We start from the raw sequence: 17,134 nt of genomic DNA on the forward strand, positions 1-17,134 counted from the left end.
ATCCACGGATCCCCATAACAGTGTTATCCACAGATCCCCCATAACAGTGTCACCCACAGATCTCCCATAACATTGTCACCCACAGATCTCCCATAACATTGTCATCCGCATATCTCCCATAACAGTGTCACCCGCAGATCCCCCATAACAGTGTGTCATCCAGAGATCTCCCACAACAGTGTCTTCCGCAGATCCCCCATAACAGTGTCCTTCTCAGATCCCCCATAACAGTGTCACCCGCAGATCCCCCATAACAGTGTGTCATCCACAGATCCCCCACAACAGTGTCATCTACAGATCCCCCACAACATTGTCACCCGCAGATCCCCCATAACAGTGTGTCATCCAGAGATCCCCCACAACAGTGTCTTCCGCAGATCCCCCATAACAGTATCCTTCTCAGATCCCCCATAACAGTGTCATCCACAGATCCCCCACAACAGTGTCTTCCGCAGATCCCCCATAACAGTATCCTTCTCAGATCCCCCATAACAGTGTCATCCACAGATCCCCCACAACAGTGTCATCCACAGATCCCCCATAACAGTGTCACAGATTCTTGTATTTCCTAGATTGGAGAAACTGAAAAAATGGCGAAGACTTAGGAAAATTAGTTCTGTGGAGGACTCACACGAATGGTGACAAATCACAGGGTTAATAACGCAGCTGACCCCACCCCTGAGGAGCAGAAGCCACACCTCCATACAAACTGCGCAGAGAAAGCAGAAAATATATTTAATGTATAAAGAATGTAAACAAGGGGAGTGCCCGGGGTCCTCCACCCAGGGGGTCTGCAGCGGGATGTGGGATACAGCAGCGGACAAATAATAGAAAATACACTGAAAATGTCCCCGGTACATGAATAAGAAATCTCCATCAATCTGGAGGTGACGTCCCCACATCGGGCTATGAGGATTCTCCTGGGTCACAGCGACGCCCAATCCTGGAACATCAGCAGATACCTGGACGAACATAAAATGGAGGAGGTGAGACAGATAGATGTGAGGTCTGTGTCCCCCCCAGTAATGCATGCTGTATGTAAGGTCTGTGTGTCCCCCAGTAATACATGCTGGATGTGAGGTCTGTGTGTCCCCCAGTAATACATGCTGGATGTGAGGTCTATGTGTCCCCCAGTAATACATGCTGGATGTAAGGTCTGTGTGTCCTCCAGTAATACATGCCGGATGTGAGGTCTGTGTCCCCCCCCAGTAATGCATGCTGTATGTAAGGTCTGTGTGTCCCCCAGTAATACATGCTGGATGTGAGGTCTGTGTGTCCCCCAGTAATACATGCTGGATGTGAGGTCTATGTGTCCCCCAGTAATACATGCTGGATGTAAGGTCTGTGTGTCCTCCAGTAATACATGCCGGATGTGAGGCCTGTGTGTCCCCCAGTAATACATGCCAGATGTGAGGTCTGTGTGTCCCCCAGTAATACATGCTGGATGTGAGGTCTGTGTGTCCCCCAGTAATACATGCCGGATGTGAGGTCTGTGTGTCCCCCAGTAATACATGCCGGATGTGAGGTCTGTGTGTCCCCCAGTAATACATGCCGGATGTGAGGTCTGTGTCTCCTCCAGTAATACATGCCGTATGTAAGGTCTGTGTGTCCCCCAGTAATACATGCCGGATGTGAGGTCTGTGTGTCCCCCAGTAATACATGCTGGTTGTGAGATCTGTGTCCCCCCCCCCAGTAATACATGCTGAATGTGAGGTCTGTGTGTCCCCCCCAGTAATACATGCCGGATGTGAGGTCTGTGTGTCCCCCAGTAATACATGACGGATGTGAGGTCTGTGTCCCCCCCCAGTAATACATGCCGGATGTGAGGTCTGTGTGTCCCCAGTAATACATGCTGGATGTGAGGTCTGTGTGTCTTCCAGTAATACATGCTGGATGTGAGGTCTGTGTGTCCCCCAGTATACATGCTGTATGTAAGGTCTGTGTGTCCCCCCAGTAATACATGCTGGATGTAAGGTCTGTGTGTCCCCCAGTAATACATGCTGGATGTGAGGTCTGTGTGTCCCCCCAGTAATACATGCTGGATGTGAGGTCTATGTGTCCCCCAGTAATACATGCTGGATGTAAGGTTCTGTGTGTCCTCCAGTAATACATGCCGGATGTGAGGCTGTGTGTCCCCCAGTAATACATGCGGATGTGAGGTCTGTGTGTCCCCCAGTAATACATGCAGGATGTGAGGTCTGTGTGTCCCCCAGTAATACATGCCGGATGTGAGGTCTGTGTGTCCCCAGTAATACATGCCTGGATGTGAGGTCTGTGTGTCCCCAGTAATACATGCTGGATGTGAGGTCTGTGTGTCCCCCAGTAATACATGCTAGGATGTGAGGTCGTGTTTCCCCCAGTAATACATGCAGGATGTGAGGTCTGTGTTTCCCCCAGTAATACATGCAGGATGTGAGGTCTGTGTGTCCCCCAGTAATACATGCGGGATGTGAGGTCTGTGTGTCCCCAGTAATACATGCCTGGATGTAGGTCTGTGTGTCTCCCAGTAATACATGCTGGATGTGAGGTCTGTGTGTCCTCCCAGTAATACATGCTGGATGTGAGGTCTGTGTTTCCCCCAGTAATACATGCTGGATGTGAGGTCTGTGTGTCCCCAGTAATACATGCTGGATGTGAGGTCTGTGTGTCCCCCAGTAATACATGCTGGATGTGAGGTCTGTGTGTCCCCCAGTAATACATGCTGGATGTGAGGTCTGTGTGTCCCCCAGTAATACATGCTGGATGTGAGGTCTGTGTGTCCCCCAGTAATACATGCCGGATGTGAGGTCTGTGTGTCCCCCAGTAATACATGCCGGATGTGAGGTCTGTGTGTCCCCCAGTAATACATGCCGGATGTGAGGTCTGTGTGTCCCCCAGTAATACATGCTGGATGTGAAGTCTGTGTGTCCCCCCAGTAATACATGCTGGATGTGAGGTCTGTGTGTCCTCCAGTAATACATGCTGGATGTGAGGTCTGTGTGTCCTCCAGTAATACATGCTGGATGTGAGGTCTGTGTGTCCCCCAGTAATACATGCTGGATGTGAGGTCTGTGTGTCCCCCAGTAATACACGCTGGATGTGAGGTCTGTGTGTCCCCCAGTAATACACGCTGGATGTGAGGTCTGTGTGTCCTCCAGTAATACATGCCGGATGTGAGGTCTGTGTGTCCCCCAGTAATACATGCCAGATGTGAGGTCTGTGTGTCCCCCAGTAATACATGCCGGATGTGAGGTCTGTGTGTCCTCCAGTAATACATGCTGGATGTGAGGTCTGTGTGTCCCCCAGTAATACATGCCAGATGTGAGGTCTGTGTGTCCCCCAGTAATACATGCTGGATGTGAGGTCTGTGTGTCCTCCAGTAATACATGCTGGATGTGAGGTCTGTGTGTCCCCCAGTAATACATGCTGGATGTGAGGTCTGTGTGTCCCCCAGTAATACACGCTGGATGTGAGGTCTGTGTGTCCTCCAGTAATACATGCCGGATGAGAGGTCTGTGTGTCCCCCAGTAATACATGCTGGATGTGAGGTCTGTGTGTCCTCCAGTAATACATGCTGGATGTGAGGTCTGTGTGTCCTCCAGTAATACATGCTGGATGTGAGGTCTGTGTGTCCCCCAGTAATACATGCTGGATGTGAGGTCTGTGTGTCCCCCAGTAATACACGCTGGATGTGAGGTCTGTGTGTCCCCCAGTAATACACGCTGGATGTGAGGTCTGTGTGTCCTCCAGTAATACATGCCGGATGTGAGGTCTGTGTGTCCCCCAGTAATACATGCCAGATGTGAGGTCTGTGTGTCCCCCAGTAATACATGCTGGATGTGAGGTCTGTGTGTCCCCCAGTAATACATGCCGGATGTGAGGTCTGTGTGTCCTCCAGTAATACATGCTGGATGTGAGGTCTGTGTGTCCCCCAGTAATACATGCCAGATGTGAGGTCTGTGTGTCCTCCAGTAATACATGCTGGATGTGAGGTCTGTGTGTCCCCCAGTAATACATGCTGGATGTGAGGTCTGTGTGTCCCCCAGTAATACACGCTGGATGTGAGGTCTGTGTGTCCTCCAGTAATACATGCCGGATGAGAGGTCTGTGTGTCCCCCAGTAATACATGCCGGATGTGAGGTCTGTGTGTCCCCCAGTAATACATGCAGGATGAGAGGTCTGTGTGTCCCCCAGTAATACATGCTGGATGTGAGGTCTGTGTGTCCCCCAGTAATACATGCTGGATGAGAGGTCTGTGTGTCCCCCAGTAATACATGCTGGATGTGAGGTCTGTGTGTCCCCCAGTAATACATGTTGGATGTGAGGTCTGTGTGTCCCCCAGTAATACATGCTGGATGTGAGGTCTGTGTGTACTCCAGTAATACATGCTGGTTTTGAAGTCTGTGTGTCCCCCAGTAATACATGCCAGATATGAGGTCTGTGTGTCCCCCAGTAATACATGCTGGATGATACATAGCCTGTATGCTTTCCTCTGTATCTCACTAGGACAGCCTGCTATGTACAGGAGTCACACAGACTCTACCAGGGAAGGGCAGGACATTGCTAGTGAAGACTATTTAGAATGTGACTTTATCTTGCATTTAGGAAGCAAAAGAACAATACATAAATCAGTAATCTTGTCAATCCTGATGGGGGATGGGCATTCCGTGTCATTGTCACTCCTACCTCACAGTGGTGTCTCCTTCCTGTAGTTAAATCCACATGTACGACCCTCGAACTGCAGCTTGATGGCCTGCTTGAGGTGAAGCTGTGGATCCATGGTAGTGATGGAGATAACTGGGGAGCCCTGTTTTCCGCGGGAGCAGTCTTGGTCTCCCTGAGTTGGAGAGCTCTGAGGATCCTTCTTACTATGAGAGTGCACAATGTCTCCTGATATCCCACCACAGTACACAAAGTCCACAGGGTTCTTGGTAGAGTGCACATAATCTTCTTTGGGTTTAGGTGAGGTCACTAGGTTTGATGCTTTCTTTTTGGGATCCACAGTTGTTACAGAGAAGGGTGTGGGGTCATTAGAGTTCTGTGGGGAGTGGACAGGGCTTCCACTCACCTTAGAACGTTGATCCATGATGTTTTTTACTTTCTTTGGAGAGTTGATGACATGTTTGTGGTGGTTCTCACCAGTAGCATGACTGGAGGAATATCCCGAGCTGCTGCTCTTACTTTGGTTATAGTCTTTTGGCCTTGTGTTATCTACAGGGTGTGCGTTATCACTGGGCCTGAAGCGCGTATACGTGGGGCTCCCATATTTGGGGTTGGTGAGTATCCCATTCCTCTTTATCTCACGGTCTGGAGAACTCATATTTTGGTTGGCTCTGGTAATCACCTCCCCGTGATCAAGCAGAAGACCAGGACTACTTGATCCCATGACACCAGGGAAACCGACCATAGTAGAGAAGGCAACAGCCTGTCGAGAGCGGCTGCGCGGAAGAGAGTGCTGCTGAACTTGTTGGGTGAAGGTAAGACTATCTATGGGCACTGTGGCCTGGGAATGGTAAGTGGAAGATGTCATCATGGACCCTGCAGAGCTCTTCAAAGAGTTGTCGAGTGAGCGGCTGCCTGTCGATACAGGGGAAAGTGTAGACCAGCTGTCACCTCCACCGTCCGCTCGCTCAGCTGCACAGGCGTCTTTTAATGGAGCCTTCACCATTGGTCCTTGGTAAGAGGGAACACCATGAGCTTCTAGAAGATGAACTATAGCGATGTGCCCACCTTTGGCCGCTACTTTTATAGGGGTGCGCCCATAGTAGTCGGAGTGAAAGGGGCTGGCATTCCCCTCCTCCAGGAGCACCCTTGCCACTGCATGGTGCCCTTCCTGGGCTGCTATACAGAGAGGTGTGGCTCCCTGGGAACATTGTGCATCACTAAATGCCCCCCGCTCTATCAGGAGTTGGGCAATATTGGCTTGTCCTCTCCATGCGGCACAGTGTAACGGAGTCCTATTTTCTTGGTCAAAGGCATTGCAATTTGCTCTGCCAACCTCCAGCAAAAGATGCACCATGTCTAAGTCCCCTTGCCAGCAGGAGGCATGCAAAGCTGTGCGTTCTTCTGGATCCCGGCTCTCAAGGTCAGCACCTTGCTCCAACAGAACTTTGGCTATGTCCGTTAGTCCTTGCAGGGCCAAGAGGTGAAGCAGCGGTTTCCCTTGGGTGGTCTTCACGTCGGGGTCTGCTCCTTTTCTCAACAGTAATTCCACTGTGGCCTTGTGGCCTGAGAGAGCAGCAAAGCACAAAGCCGTCATTCCATCCCTTCCCCGCTGGTCAATGGGGGAGCCCCGGTTTATCAGTAGCTCTATGCAGCCAGTATGCCCTTCCTCAGCTGCCAGAAGGAGAGGTGTATACCCTTCTCTGTTCCTCAGTCCCAGTTTAGCTCCTCCATCTATCAGGGTGCGGCAAACAGCTCTCCGACCTTCAGAAGCTGCCCAGTGCAAGGCAGTCCACCCCAAGTGGTCTTGATGAATCTCGTTCAGACCCCTATGTAATAATACCCTTACTGCCTCCTCACCTCGAGCTGCCGCAGCTGCCAGCAGGAGTGCTGACCTCCCTTCTTGATCTGTGACATCTGTCGAAGCACCCCATAGTAGTAGTACCCTAACTGTTTCAGCATGTCCTCCAGAGGCAGCTGCCAAAAGTGGTGTCATCTGGTCCTTTCCTGGTCTGTCAGGATCTGCCCCAGCTTCAAGGAGAAGTTCTGCCACTTCGTCTTGCCCCTCATAAGCAGCAACCAGCAGTGGTGTTAACCCTTCCTTGTCTTCCAGTTGTGGATCTGCCCCACGTTCCAACAAAACAGACACCAGTTGCGGATGTCTCTGCCCAGTTGGTATACACAGGCATGCAACGGCGAGGGCAGAGCGTCCTTCGAGATCACAGGCATTCACATTAGCTCCTGATTCCAGCAACAATTCGGCTACGGTAAAATGGCTCATGTACGCAGCTGCCATGAGAGGAGTGCGACCCTCCACATCGGCATGATCTATCTCTGCTCCGGCCCTTACCAAAGCTTTAACAGGTCCCTCATGCCCACCCCAGGCGGCTGCCCTCAGTGCAGTGCGCCCATCAGGACCAGAGATGTCTGGCTGGGCCCCAAATGCAAGCAGTGACTCTACAACCTCTGTGTGGCCTCCCCATGCTGCAGCACGTAGAGCGGTCCATCCACGACTGTCACTATGGTCATGTTGGGCACCATGTTCCAGAAGGAGCTCTACCACTGGCAAGTGTCCCTGGTGTGCAGCCAGTCCTAAAGGAGTCTGCCCGTCCTCATCTGTGACCTCCAGACTGGCACCTCTGGAAAGCATCAGTTTAACAGCATCGAGGTCTCCTGCCTGGGCCGCTGCAGCGAGCAGAGTCCTTCCGAATCGGTCCCTCTGATTTAGTCCACCCCCTGTCTCTAACAGGACCTCCAGAGAGACCCCTCGCTCCAGAGTTCTCTTCAGGGTGCTCGTGTCCTCCACTATGGAGTCTGGGTCTACTTTTTCCCGGGCTAACAGGAGCAACTGCAAGACCTCCAACTCTAAAGAGACATTCGAGGCCAAACAGTCGGACACTGGGGCATCTGTCCACAGGAGCCACAGAGCTAGATGACACGGCTCCAACGCCCGAATGTCAGACAGAAGGAGATGTTTGGCCAGCTGGGACACCTCGGCGGGCTGCAGGTTTGGTGCCCGTGTTGATAAGCTCATGGCGAGCATGCAGTGGCCCTCTGTGACATTACACAGGTATTTCTGAGTACAGTACTTCACGTCCAGGACCCACTCCGAGAAGCTGTGATGGAAGGGCACCACCTGGGCGCTATCGAGGGGGTGAAGTAGCATGGACATGGACGACAGAACCTTGGTAAACTCCTCCGTACTCCACCCTTTCATCTGCTTTGTCCACACGGCCTTGTGGAGCTGAGAGGGAGAGAGAGGAACCGGAGAGGCAAGGATTACGTTCAGCAGTGTCCGCACCAGGCAGAACCGGCGGCCGGAGAATAGCCGCTGACACAGCCATAGGTAGAGCCCGTTCAGCGTGCCGGGGATGTGGCGGATCTCTCGCAGGAGGATGGAGCCTGCGGACACGCCATCCAGCACCCGCTCCAGGAACAGAAAGCAGCCATTGCTCTTTATGTGCAGCTGGTTCAGCATCTCGGCCGTGTCGAGGGTCAGGTGCTGCCGCAGAGCCGCCTCGCAGTCCAGGCGGCACAAGATGTACTGCTGGACGTCACGCACAATGTGAGCTTTGCGGAGGTCGTCCAAGCACAGTCTACGGAAGCCTGAGGAGGACAGAAGAAAAAGAGTCACTCACAGTCCACTAACAACTACAACCCCCAACATCTCCTGACACAGGACTAATGACTACTGACCCTGCAGGTGATGTGTATGGGGGCCACGCAGGGAAATAAGGGCCAGCTGGGTGTTACCACGCCTGATCCTTTCTCCTGAGGACAAGTGGTGACAACTTGTACCATAGCCGCTTATCTCCAGTTAATGCTGAGAGAAGACGCCTATAAGAGGGGTGAGTTATCTGACAACCCTGATATATAAGGGGTGAATTATCCGACAACCCTGACAAGAGGAGGTCGGATATTATCTGACAACCATGATCTATTGGATGGGATTACCTGACAACCCTGATCTATAGGAGGAGAGTTATCTGACAACCCTGGTTTATAGAAAGTGGGATACTATCTGACAACCCTCATCAACAAGAGGTTGGGTATTATCTGACAACCCTGATCTATAGGAGGTGGGATATCATCTGACAACTGGATGGATGGTGCCTCCTCACCTGTGAACATCCTGGTGATGGCCTTGTTCTGCCTCCGTGCAGAGCACACCAGCAGGAGCCATGGCGGCAGCAGTTCGTGGTGAGCGGCCAGCAGCTCAGCAATGGTGCAGCCAGCATCTCCGGAAAATCCGTGTGATGGACAACAGCAGCACGTCTCATCCACCGAGTCCACCAGGAGCAAGAGGTTCTGCGAGGGCAATGGCAGCTCCGCCAGCGGGGCCAAGACCGTCCTGCGGGAGACAATGGGGGAGGGGTCAGGTGTGCCGCAGATACCGGTCACGAGGGCCACTGCGTATCAAACGCTACCGCTTTACACCGCCATCGCAAGAGCTGAAAAGTGATCTGAAAATGGGCGGGGTCAGATATGCCAATTAGTGGGGGGGGGGTCACATGACGACAGAAAGATGCGCTACGTTTAATAAACATTCTCAGATTTTGATCAATTTGGCGCAACTTTTGCCATCAGAATGTGAAAACAAAACGGACTTCAAAAAATTCCATCATGCCCCCCCCCCCCCAAAGACCCAAACCCTGCAGAGCGTCTCATACCTCTCAGAGCAGAGCGTCTCCCTCAGGTTATTGCAGAGCGGAGCGTCTCTCTCGGGTTATTACAGAGCGGAGCGTCTCCCTCAGGCTATTACAGAGCGGAGCGTCTCCCTCAGGCTATTACAGAGCGGAGCGTCTCCCACAGGTTATTACAGAGCGGAGCGTCTCCCTCAGGCTATTACAGAGCGGAGCGTCTCCCTCAGGCTATTACAGAGCGGAGCGTCTCCCTCAGGCTATTACAGAGCGGAGCGTCTCCCTCAGGCTATTACAGAGCGGAGCGTCTCCCACAGGCTATTACAGAGCGGAGCGTCTCCCACAGGCTATTACAGAGCGGAGCGTCTCCCTCAGGCTATTACAGAGCGGAGCGTCTCCCTCAGGTTATTACAGAGCGGAGCGTCTCCCTCAGGCTATTACAGAGCGGAGCGTCTCCCTCAGGCTATTACAGAGCGGAGCGTCTCCCACAGGTTATTACAGAGCGGAGCGTCTCCCTCAGGCTATTACAGAGCAGAGCGTCTCCCTCAGGTTATTACAGAGCGGAGCGTCTCCCACAGGTTATTACAGAGCGGAGCGTCTCCCTCAGGCTATTACAGAGCGGAGCGTCTCCCTCAGGCTATTACAGAGCGGAGCGTCTCCCTCAGGCTATTACAGAGCGGAGCGTCTCCCTCAGGCTATTACAGAGCGGAGCGTCTCCCTCAGGCTATTACAGAGCGGAGCGTCTCCCTCAGGCTATTACAGAGCGGAGCGTCTCCCTCAGGCTATTACAGAGCGGAGCGTCTCCCACAGGCTATTACAGAGCGGAGCGTCTCCCTCAGGCTATTACAGAGCAGAGCGTCTCCCACAGGTTATTACAGAGCGGAGCGTCTCCCTCAGGCTATTACAGAGCAGAGCGTCTCCCACAGGTTATTACAGAGCGGAGCGTCTCCCTCAGGCTATTACAGAGCGGAACGTCTCCCTCAGGCTATTACAGAGCGGAGCGTCTCCCTCAGGCTATTACAGAGCGGAGCGTCTCCCACAGGTTATTATGGTGCGGAGCGTCTCCCACAGGCTATTACAGAGCGGAGCGTCTCCCACAGGCTATTACAGAGCAGAGCGTCTCCCTCAAGCTATTACAGAGCAGAGCGTCTCCCTCAGGTTATTACAGAGCGGAGCGTCTCCCTCAGGCTATTACAGAGCAGAGCGTCTCCCACAGGCTATTACAGAGCGGAGCGTCTCCCTCAGGTTATTACAGAGCGGAGCGTCTCCCTCAGGCTATTACAGAGCAGAGCGTCTCCCTCAGGCTATTACAGAGCGGAGCGTCTCCCACAGGTTATTACAGCGCGGAGCGTCTTCCTCAGGCTATTACAGAGCAGAGCGTCTCCCTCAGGTTATTACAGAGCGGAGCGTCTCCCTCAGGCTATTACAGAGCGGAGCGTCTCCCACAGGTTATTACAGAGCGGAGCGTCTCCCTCAGGCTATTACAGAGCGGAGCGTCTCCCACAGGTTATTACAGAGCGGAGCGTCTCCCTCAGGTTATTACAGAGCGGAGCGTCTCCCTCAGGTTATTACAGAGCGGAGCGTCTCCCTCGGGTTATTACAGAGCGGAGCGTCTCCCTCAGGTTATTACAGAGCGGAGCGTCTCCCTCAGGTTATTACAGAGCGGAGCGTCTCCCTCAGGTTATTACAGAGCGGAGCGTCTCCCTCGGGTTATTACAGAGCGGAGCGTCTCCCTCAGGTTATTACAGAGCGGAGCGTCTCCCTCAGGTTATTACAGAGCGGAGCGTCTCCCTCAGGCTATTACAGAGCGGAGCGTCTCCCACAGGCTATTACAGAGCAGAGCGTCTCCCACAGGCTATTACAGAGCGGAGCGTCTCCCTCAGGCTATTACAGAGCGGAGCGTCTCCCTCAGGTTATTACAGAGCGGAGCGTCTCCCTCAGGTTATTACAGAGCGGAGCGTCTCCCACAGGTTATTACAGAGCGGAGCGTCTCCCTCAGGTTATTACAGAGCGGAGCGTCTCCCTCAGGTTATTACAGAGCGGAGCGTCTCCCTCAGGTTATTACAGAGCGGAGCGTCTCCCTCAGGCTATTACAGAGCGGAGCGTCTCCCTCAGGCTATTACAGAGCAGAGCGTCTCCCACAGGCCATTACAGAGCGGAGCGTCTCCCTCAGGCTATTACAGAGCGGAGCGTCTCCCTCAGGCTATTACAGAGCGGAGCGTCTCCCTCAGGCTATTACAGAGCGGAGCGTCTCCCTCAGGTTATTACAGAGCGGAGCGTCTCCCTCAGGCTATTACAGAGCAGAGCGTCTCCCTCGGGTTATTACAAAGCAGAGCGTCTCCCACAGGTTATTACAGAGCGGAGCATCTCCCTCAGGCTATTACAGAGCGGAGCGTCTCCCTCAGGCTATTACAGAGCGGAGCGTCTCCCTCAGGTTATTGCGGAGCGTCTCCCACAGGTTATTACAGAGCGGAGCGTCTCCCACAGGTTATTACAGAGCGGAGCGTCTCCCACAGGTTATTACAGAACGGAGCGTCTCCCTCAGGCTATTACAGAGCAGAGCGTCTCCCTCAGGTTATTACAGAGCGGAGCGTCTCCCACAGGTTATTATGGTGCGGAGCGTCTCCCTCAGGCTATTACAGAGCAGAGCGTCTCCCTCAGGTTATTACAGAGCGGAGCGTCTCCCTCGGGTTATTACAGAGCAGAGCGTCTCCCACAGGTTATTACAGAGCGGAGCGTCTCCCTCAGGCTATTACAGAGCGGAGCGTCTCCCTCAGGTTATTACAGAGCGGAGAGTCTCCCTCAGGCTATTACAGAGCGGAGCGTCTCCCACAGGTTATTACAGAGCGGAGCGTCTCCCACAGGTTATTACAGAGCGGAGCGTCTCCCTCAGGTTATTACAGAGCGGAGCGTCTCCCTCAGGCTATTACAGAGCGGAGCGTCTCCCTCAGGCTATTACAGAGCGGAGCGTCTCCCTCAGGCTATTACAGAGCAGAGCGTCTCCCACAGGTTATTACAGAGCGGAGCGTCTCCCTCAGGCTATTACAGAGCAGAGCGTCTCCCACAGGTTATTACAGAGCGGAGCGTCTCCCTCAGGCTATTACAGAGCGGAACGTCTCCCTCAGGCTATTACAGAGCGGAGCGTCTCCCTCAGGTTATTATGGTGCGGAGCGTCTCCCACAGGTTATTACAGAGCGGAGCGTCTCCCACAGGCTATTACAGAGCAGAGCGTCTCCCTCAGGCTATTACAGAGCAGAGCGTCTCCCTCAGGTTATTACAGAGCGGAGCGTCTCCCTCAGGCTATTACAGAGCAGAGCGTCTCCCACAGGCTATTACAGAGCGGAGCGTCTCCCTCAGGTTATTACAGAGCGGAGCGTCTCCCTCAGGCTATTACAGAGCAGAGCGTCTCCCTCAGGCTATTACAGAGCGGAGCGTCTCCCACAGGTTATTACAGCGCGGAGCGTCTCCCTCAGGCTATTACAGAGCAGAGCGTCTCCCTCAGGTTATTACAGAGCGGAGCGTCTCCCTCAGGCTATTACAGAGCGGAGCGTCTCCCACAGGTTATTACAGAGCGGAGCGTCTCCCTCAGGCTATTACAGAGCGGAGCGTCTCCCACAGGTTATTACAGAGCGGAGCGTCTCCCTCAGGTTATTACAGAGCGGAGCGTCTCCCTCAGGTTATTACAGAGCGGAGCGTCTCCCTCGGGTTATTACAGAGCGGAGCGTCTCCCTCAGGTTATTACAGAGCGGAGCGTCTCCCTCAGGTTATTACAGAGCGGAGCGTCTCCCTCAGGCTATTACAGAGCGGAGCGTCTCCCTCAGGCTATTACAGAGCAGAGCGTCTCCCACAGGCTATTACAGAGCGGAGCGTCTCCCTCAGGCTATTACAGAGCGGAGCGTCTCCCTCAGGTTATTACAGAGCGGAGCGTCTCCCTCAGGTTATTACAGAGCGGAGCGTCTCCCACAGGTTATTACAGAGCGGAGCGTCTCCCTCAGGTTATTACAGAGCGGAGCGTCTCCCTCAGGTTATTACAGAGCGGAGCGTCTCCCTCAGGTTATTACAGAGCGGAGCGTCTCCCTCAGGCTATTACAGAGCGGAGCGTCTCCCTCAGGCTATTACAGAGCAGAGCGTCTCCCACAGGCTATTATAGAGCGGAGCGTCTCCCTCAGGCTATTACAGAGCGGAGCGTCTCCCTCAGGCTATTACAGAGCGGAGCGTCTCCCTCAGGCTATTACAGAGCGGAGCGTCTCCCTCAGGCTATTACAGAGCGGAGCGTCTCCCTCAGGCTATTACAGAGCGGAGCGTCTCCCTCAGGTTATTACAGAGCGGAGCGTCTCCCTCAGGCTATTACAGAGCAGAGCGTCTCCCTCGGGTTATTACAAAGCAGAGCGTCTCCCACAGGTTATTACAGAGCGGAGCATCTCCCTCAGGCTATTACAGAGCGGAGCGTCTCCCACAGGTTATTACAGAGCGGAGCGTCTCCCACAGGTTATTACAGAACGGAGCGTCTCCCTCAGGCTATTACAGAGCAGAGCGTCTCCCACAGGCTATTACAGAGCAGAGCGTCTCCCTCAGGTTATTACAGAGCGGAGCGTCTCCCACAGGTTATTACAGAGCGGAGAGTCTCCCAAAGGTTATTACAAAGCGGAGCGTCTCCCTCAGGCTATTACAGAGCGGAGCGTCTCCCTCAGGCTATTACAGAGCGGAGCGTCTCCCTCAGGCTATTACAGAGCGGAGCGTCTCCCTCAGGTTATTACGGAGCGGAGCGTCTCCCACAGGCTATTACAGAGCGGAGCGTCTCCCTCAGGTTATTACAGAGCGGAGCGTCTCCCACAGGTTATTACGGTGCGGAGCGTCTCCCACAGGCTATTACAGAGCGGAGCGTCTCCCACAGGTTATTATGGTGCGGAGTGTCTCCCACAGGTTATTATGGTGCGGAGCGTCTCCCACAGGTTATTATGGTGCGGAGCGTCTCCCACAGGTTATTATGGTGCGGAGTGTCTCCCACAGGTTATTATGGTGCGGAGTGTCTCCCACAGGTTATTATAAAGCGGAGCGTCTCCCACAGGTTATTAAGGTGCGGAGCGTCTCCCACAGGTTATTATGGTGCGGAGCGTCTCCCACAGGTTATTAAGGTGCGGAGCGTCTCCCACAGGTTATTATGGTGCGGAGCGTCTCCCACAGGTTATTATGGTGCGGAGCGTCTCCCTCAGGTTATTATGGTGCGGAGTGTTTCTCATGGAGCGCCTCAGGTTACCGCAGAGCGGCATGTGGTCAGGGGTCCTCACCTCTTGAAGATTTCATGCAGATCTCCTCTGCAGGTGGCGCTGTCGGACCCTCCCTTGTAGCCGCTGATCAGGGGGCTCGTCTGCAGCTGCTTCGCCAGGTTCTGGATGAAGTGAAGCGGGTCGAGGCTGGGGTGGGTGTGCGCCTGGCAGAAGTGGTACGCCAAAACCCGACAGCTGAGTCTGGAAGCCCTCCCAGCCTCCGAGGTGGGCCACAGGATCTCTGTACACAGGGCTGTCTTTCCTGCACCAGGGGCCCCAGTAATAAGAATACCAGGGGCCCGAGTTCCACTCAGTCCTTCCAGGCAGTGCTGGAGCCTCTGGAGGGCCCATTCCCGACAATAAAAGGGCCGACCTCGCAGATAACTGGATGTCATCTCACAGGGAGCGTGGGGAGCATAATGGTGGCAGCAAGTGGGATGAGGCAGCGAGACAACGGACTGTGGGGAGAGATGTCACCAGAGGTCATAATGACAGCAGTGTGAATGTCACCTGAGAGAGACAGGAGGAGAGAGCGGCCGACGGAGAGAGAAGGAGAGACAGGAGGAAAGACAGGAGGAAAGACGCAGGAGCAGAGAACAGTCCAGAGAGAAAGAAGGAAAGAGTGGCCAAGAAAGAAAGGAGAGAGCGGCCGACGGAGAGGGAAGGAGAGACAGGAGGAAAGACGCAGGAGCAGAGAACAGTCCAGAGAGAAAGAAGGAGAGAGCGGCCAAGAGAGAAAGAAGGAGAGAGCAGCCATGAGAGAAAGAAGGAGAGAGAGCGGCCAAGAGAGAAAGAAGGAGAGAGCGGCCAAGAGAGAAAGAAGGAGAGAGCGGCCAAGAGAGAAAGAAGGAGAGAGCGGCCAAGAAAGAAAGACGGAGAGAGCGGCCAAGAGAGAAAGAAAGGAGGAGAGCGGCCAAGAGAGAAAGAAAGGAGAGAGCGGCCAAGAGAGAAAGAAAGGATGGAGAGCGGCCAAGAGAGAAAGAAAGGAGGAGAGCGGCCAAGAGAGAAAGAAGGAGAGCGGCCAAGAGAGAAAGAAGGATGAGAGCGGCCAAGAGAGAAAGAGGAGAGAGAGCGGCCAAGAGAGAAAGAAGGAGAGAGCGGCCAAGAGAGAAGAATGAGAGCGGCCAAGAGAGAAGAAGGAGAGCGGCCAAGAGAGAAAGAAGGAGGAGAGCGGCCAAGAGGAGAAAGAAGGAGAGAGCGGCCAAGAGAGAAAGAAGGAGAGAGCGGCCAAGAGAGAAAGAAGGAGAGAGCGGCCAAGAGAGAAAGAAGGAGAGAGCGGCCAAGAGAGAAAGAAGGAGTGAGCGCGGCCAAGAGAGAAAGACGGAGAGAGCGGCCAAGAGAGAAAGAAGGAGAGAGCGGCCAAGAGAGAAGAAGGAGGCGAGCGGCCAAGAGGAGAAAGAAGGAGAGAGCGGCCAAGACGAGAAAGAAGGAGAGAGCGGCCAAGAGAGAAAGACGGAGAGAGCGGCCAAGAGAGAAAGAAGGAGAGAGCGGCCAAGAGAGAAAGAAAGAAGAGAGCGACCAAGAAAAAAAAAAGGAGAAGAGAACGGCCAAGAGAGAAAGAAGGAGAGAGCGGCCAAGAGAGAAAGACGGAGAGAGAGGCCAAGAGAGAAAGAAGGAGAGAGCAGCCAAGAGAGAAAGAAGGAGAGAGTGGCAAAGAGAGAAAGAAGGAGAGAGCAGCCAAGAGAGAAAGAAAGGAGAGAGCGGCCAAGAGAGAAAGAAAAAAGAGAGTGACCAAGAAAGAAAGGAGAGAACGGCCAAGATAGAAAGAAGAAGAGAGCGGCCAAGAGAGAAAGAAGGAGAGAGCGGCCAAGAGAGAAAGAAGGAGAGAGCGGCATAGAAAGGAGAGAGTGGCCAAGAAAGAGAGGAGAGAGCGGCCAAGAGTAAAAGAAGGAGAAAGCAACCAAGAGAGAAAGAAAGGAGAGAGCGGCCAAGAGAGAAAGAAAGGAGAGATCGGCCAAGAGAGAAAGAAAGGAGAGAGCGGCCAAGAGAGAAAGAAAGGAGAGAGCGGCCAAGAGAGAAAGAAAGGAGAGAGCGGCCAAGAGAGAAAGAAAGGAGAGAGCGGCCAAGAGAGAAAGAAAGGAGAGAGCAGCCAAGAGAGAAAGAAAGGAGAGAGCAGCCAAGAGAGAAAGAAAGGAGAGAGAGGCCAAGAGAGAAAGACGGAGAGAGAGGCCAAGAGAGAAGACGGAGAGAGAGACAGGAGGAGGGAGGGAAACAGAGAGAAGAGGAGAAAGCATCAACCCAGAGGTAGATAGGGGAAAGAGTAGTCCAGAGAAAGACAGGAGGAGAGCAGGCTGGGAAGAGAGTGTGGCCCAGAGAGAAAGAGAGTGCGGAGGATATGACAGGAAGAGAGAGTGGCCAAGAGAGAGACAGGAAAAGAGAGCAGCACAGAGAGAGAGAGGGAGGGACAAAAAAAAAAAGACAAAAGGGGAGAGTTTCCCAGAGATAAACAGAAGGAGAAAAGAGTGGCCAGGAGAGCGACAACTGGAGGAGAGAAACCCCCAGAGAGAAACACACGGAGGATAGAGCGTCCTAGAGAAAGACAACAGAAAGAGACATTGGTTTAGAGAGAGATGGGAAGGAAGAGCG

At 53.5% G+C, this 17,134-nt stretch overlaps 2 protein-coding genes across 2 annotated transcripts; one reads left to right on the plus strand and one right to left on the minus strand.

Annotated features, from left to right (window-relative positions):
- Positions 1–718: 718 nt before the first annotated feature.
- Positions 719–15,006, minus strand: LOC122935711 (ankyrin repeat domain-containing protein 50-like). Its single transcript, XM_044291559.1, has 4 exons — positions 14,570–15,006; positions 8,763–8,992; positions 4,666–8,247; positions 719–962 (listed from the first exon to the last, which is right to left on the minus strand). The coding sequence occupies exons 1-3, from the start codon at positions 14,941–14,943 to the stop codon at positions 4,667–4,669; spliced, it is 4,185 nt and encodes a 1,394-aa protein (XP_044147494.1). The 5' UTR covers positions 14,944–15,006; the 3' UTR covers positions 719–962; position 4,666.
- A 45-nt stretch (positions 15,007–15,051) lies between these two features.
- LOC122935569 (RNA-binding protein 25-like) lies at positions 15,052–15,666 on the plus strand. The gene has a single exon (XM_044291333.1). It carries the CDS (start codon positions 15,052–15,054, stop codon positions 15,664–15,666), a length of 615 nt encoding a protein of 204 aa, XP_044147268.1.
- The last annotated feature ends 1,468 nt before the right edge of the window (positions 15,667–17,134 follow it).

This window comes from Bufo gargarizans, chromosome 4 (genome assembly GCF_014858855.1).
Source record: "Bufo gargarizans isolate SCDJY-AF-19 chromosome 4, ASM1485885v1, whole genome shotgun sequence".
NCBI classification, from domain to species: domain Eukaryota; kingdom Metazoa; phylum Chordata; class Amphibia; order Anura; family Bufonidae; genus Bufo; species Bufo gargarizans.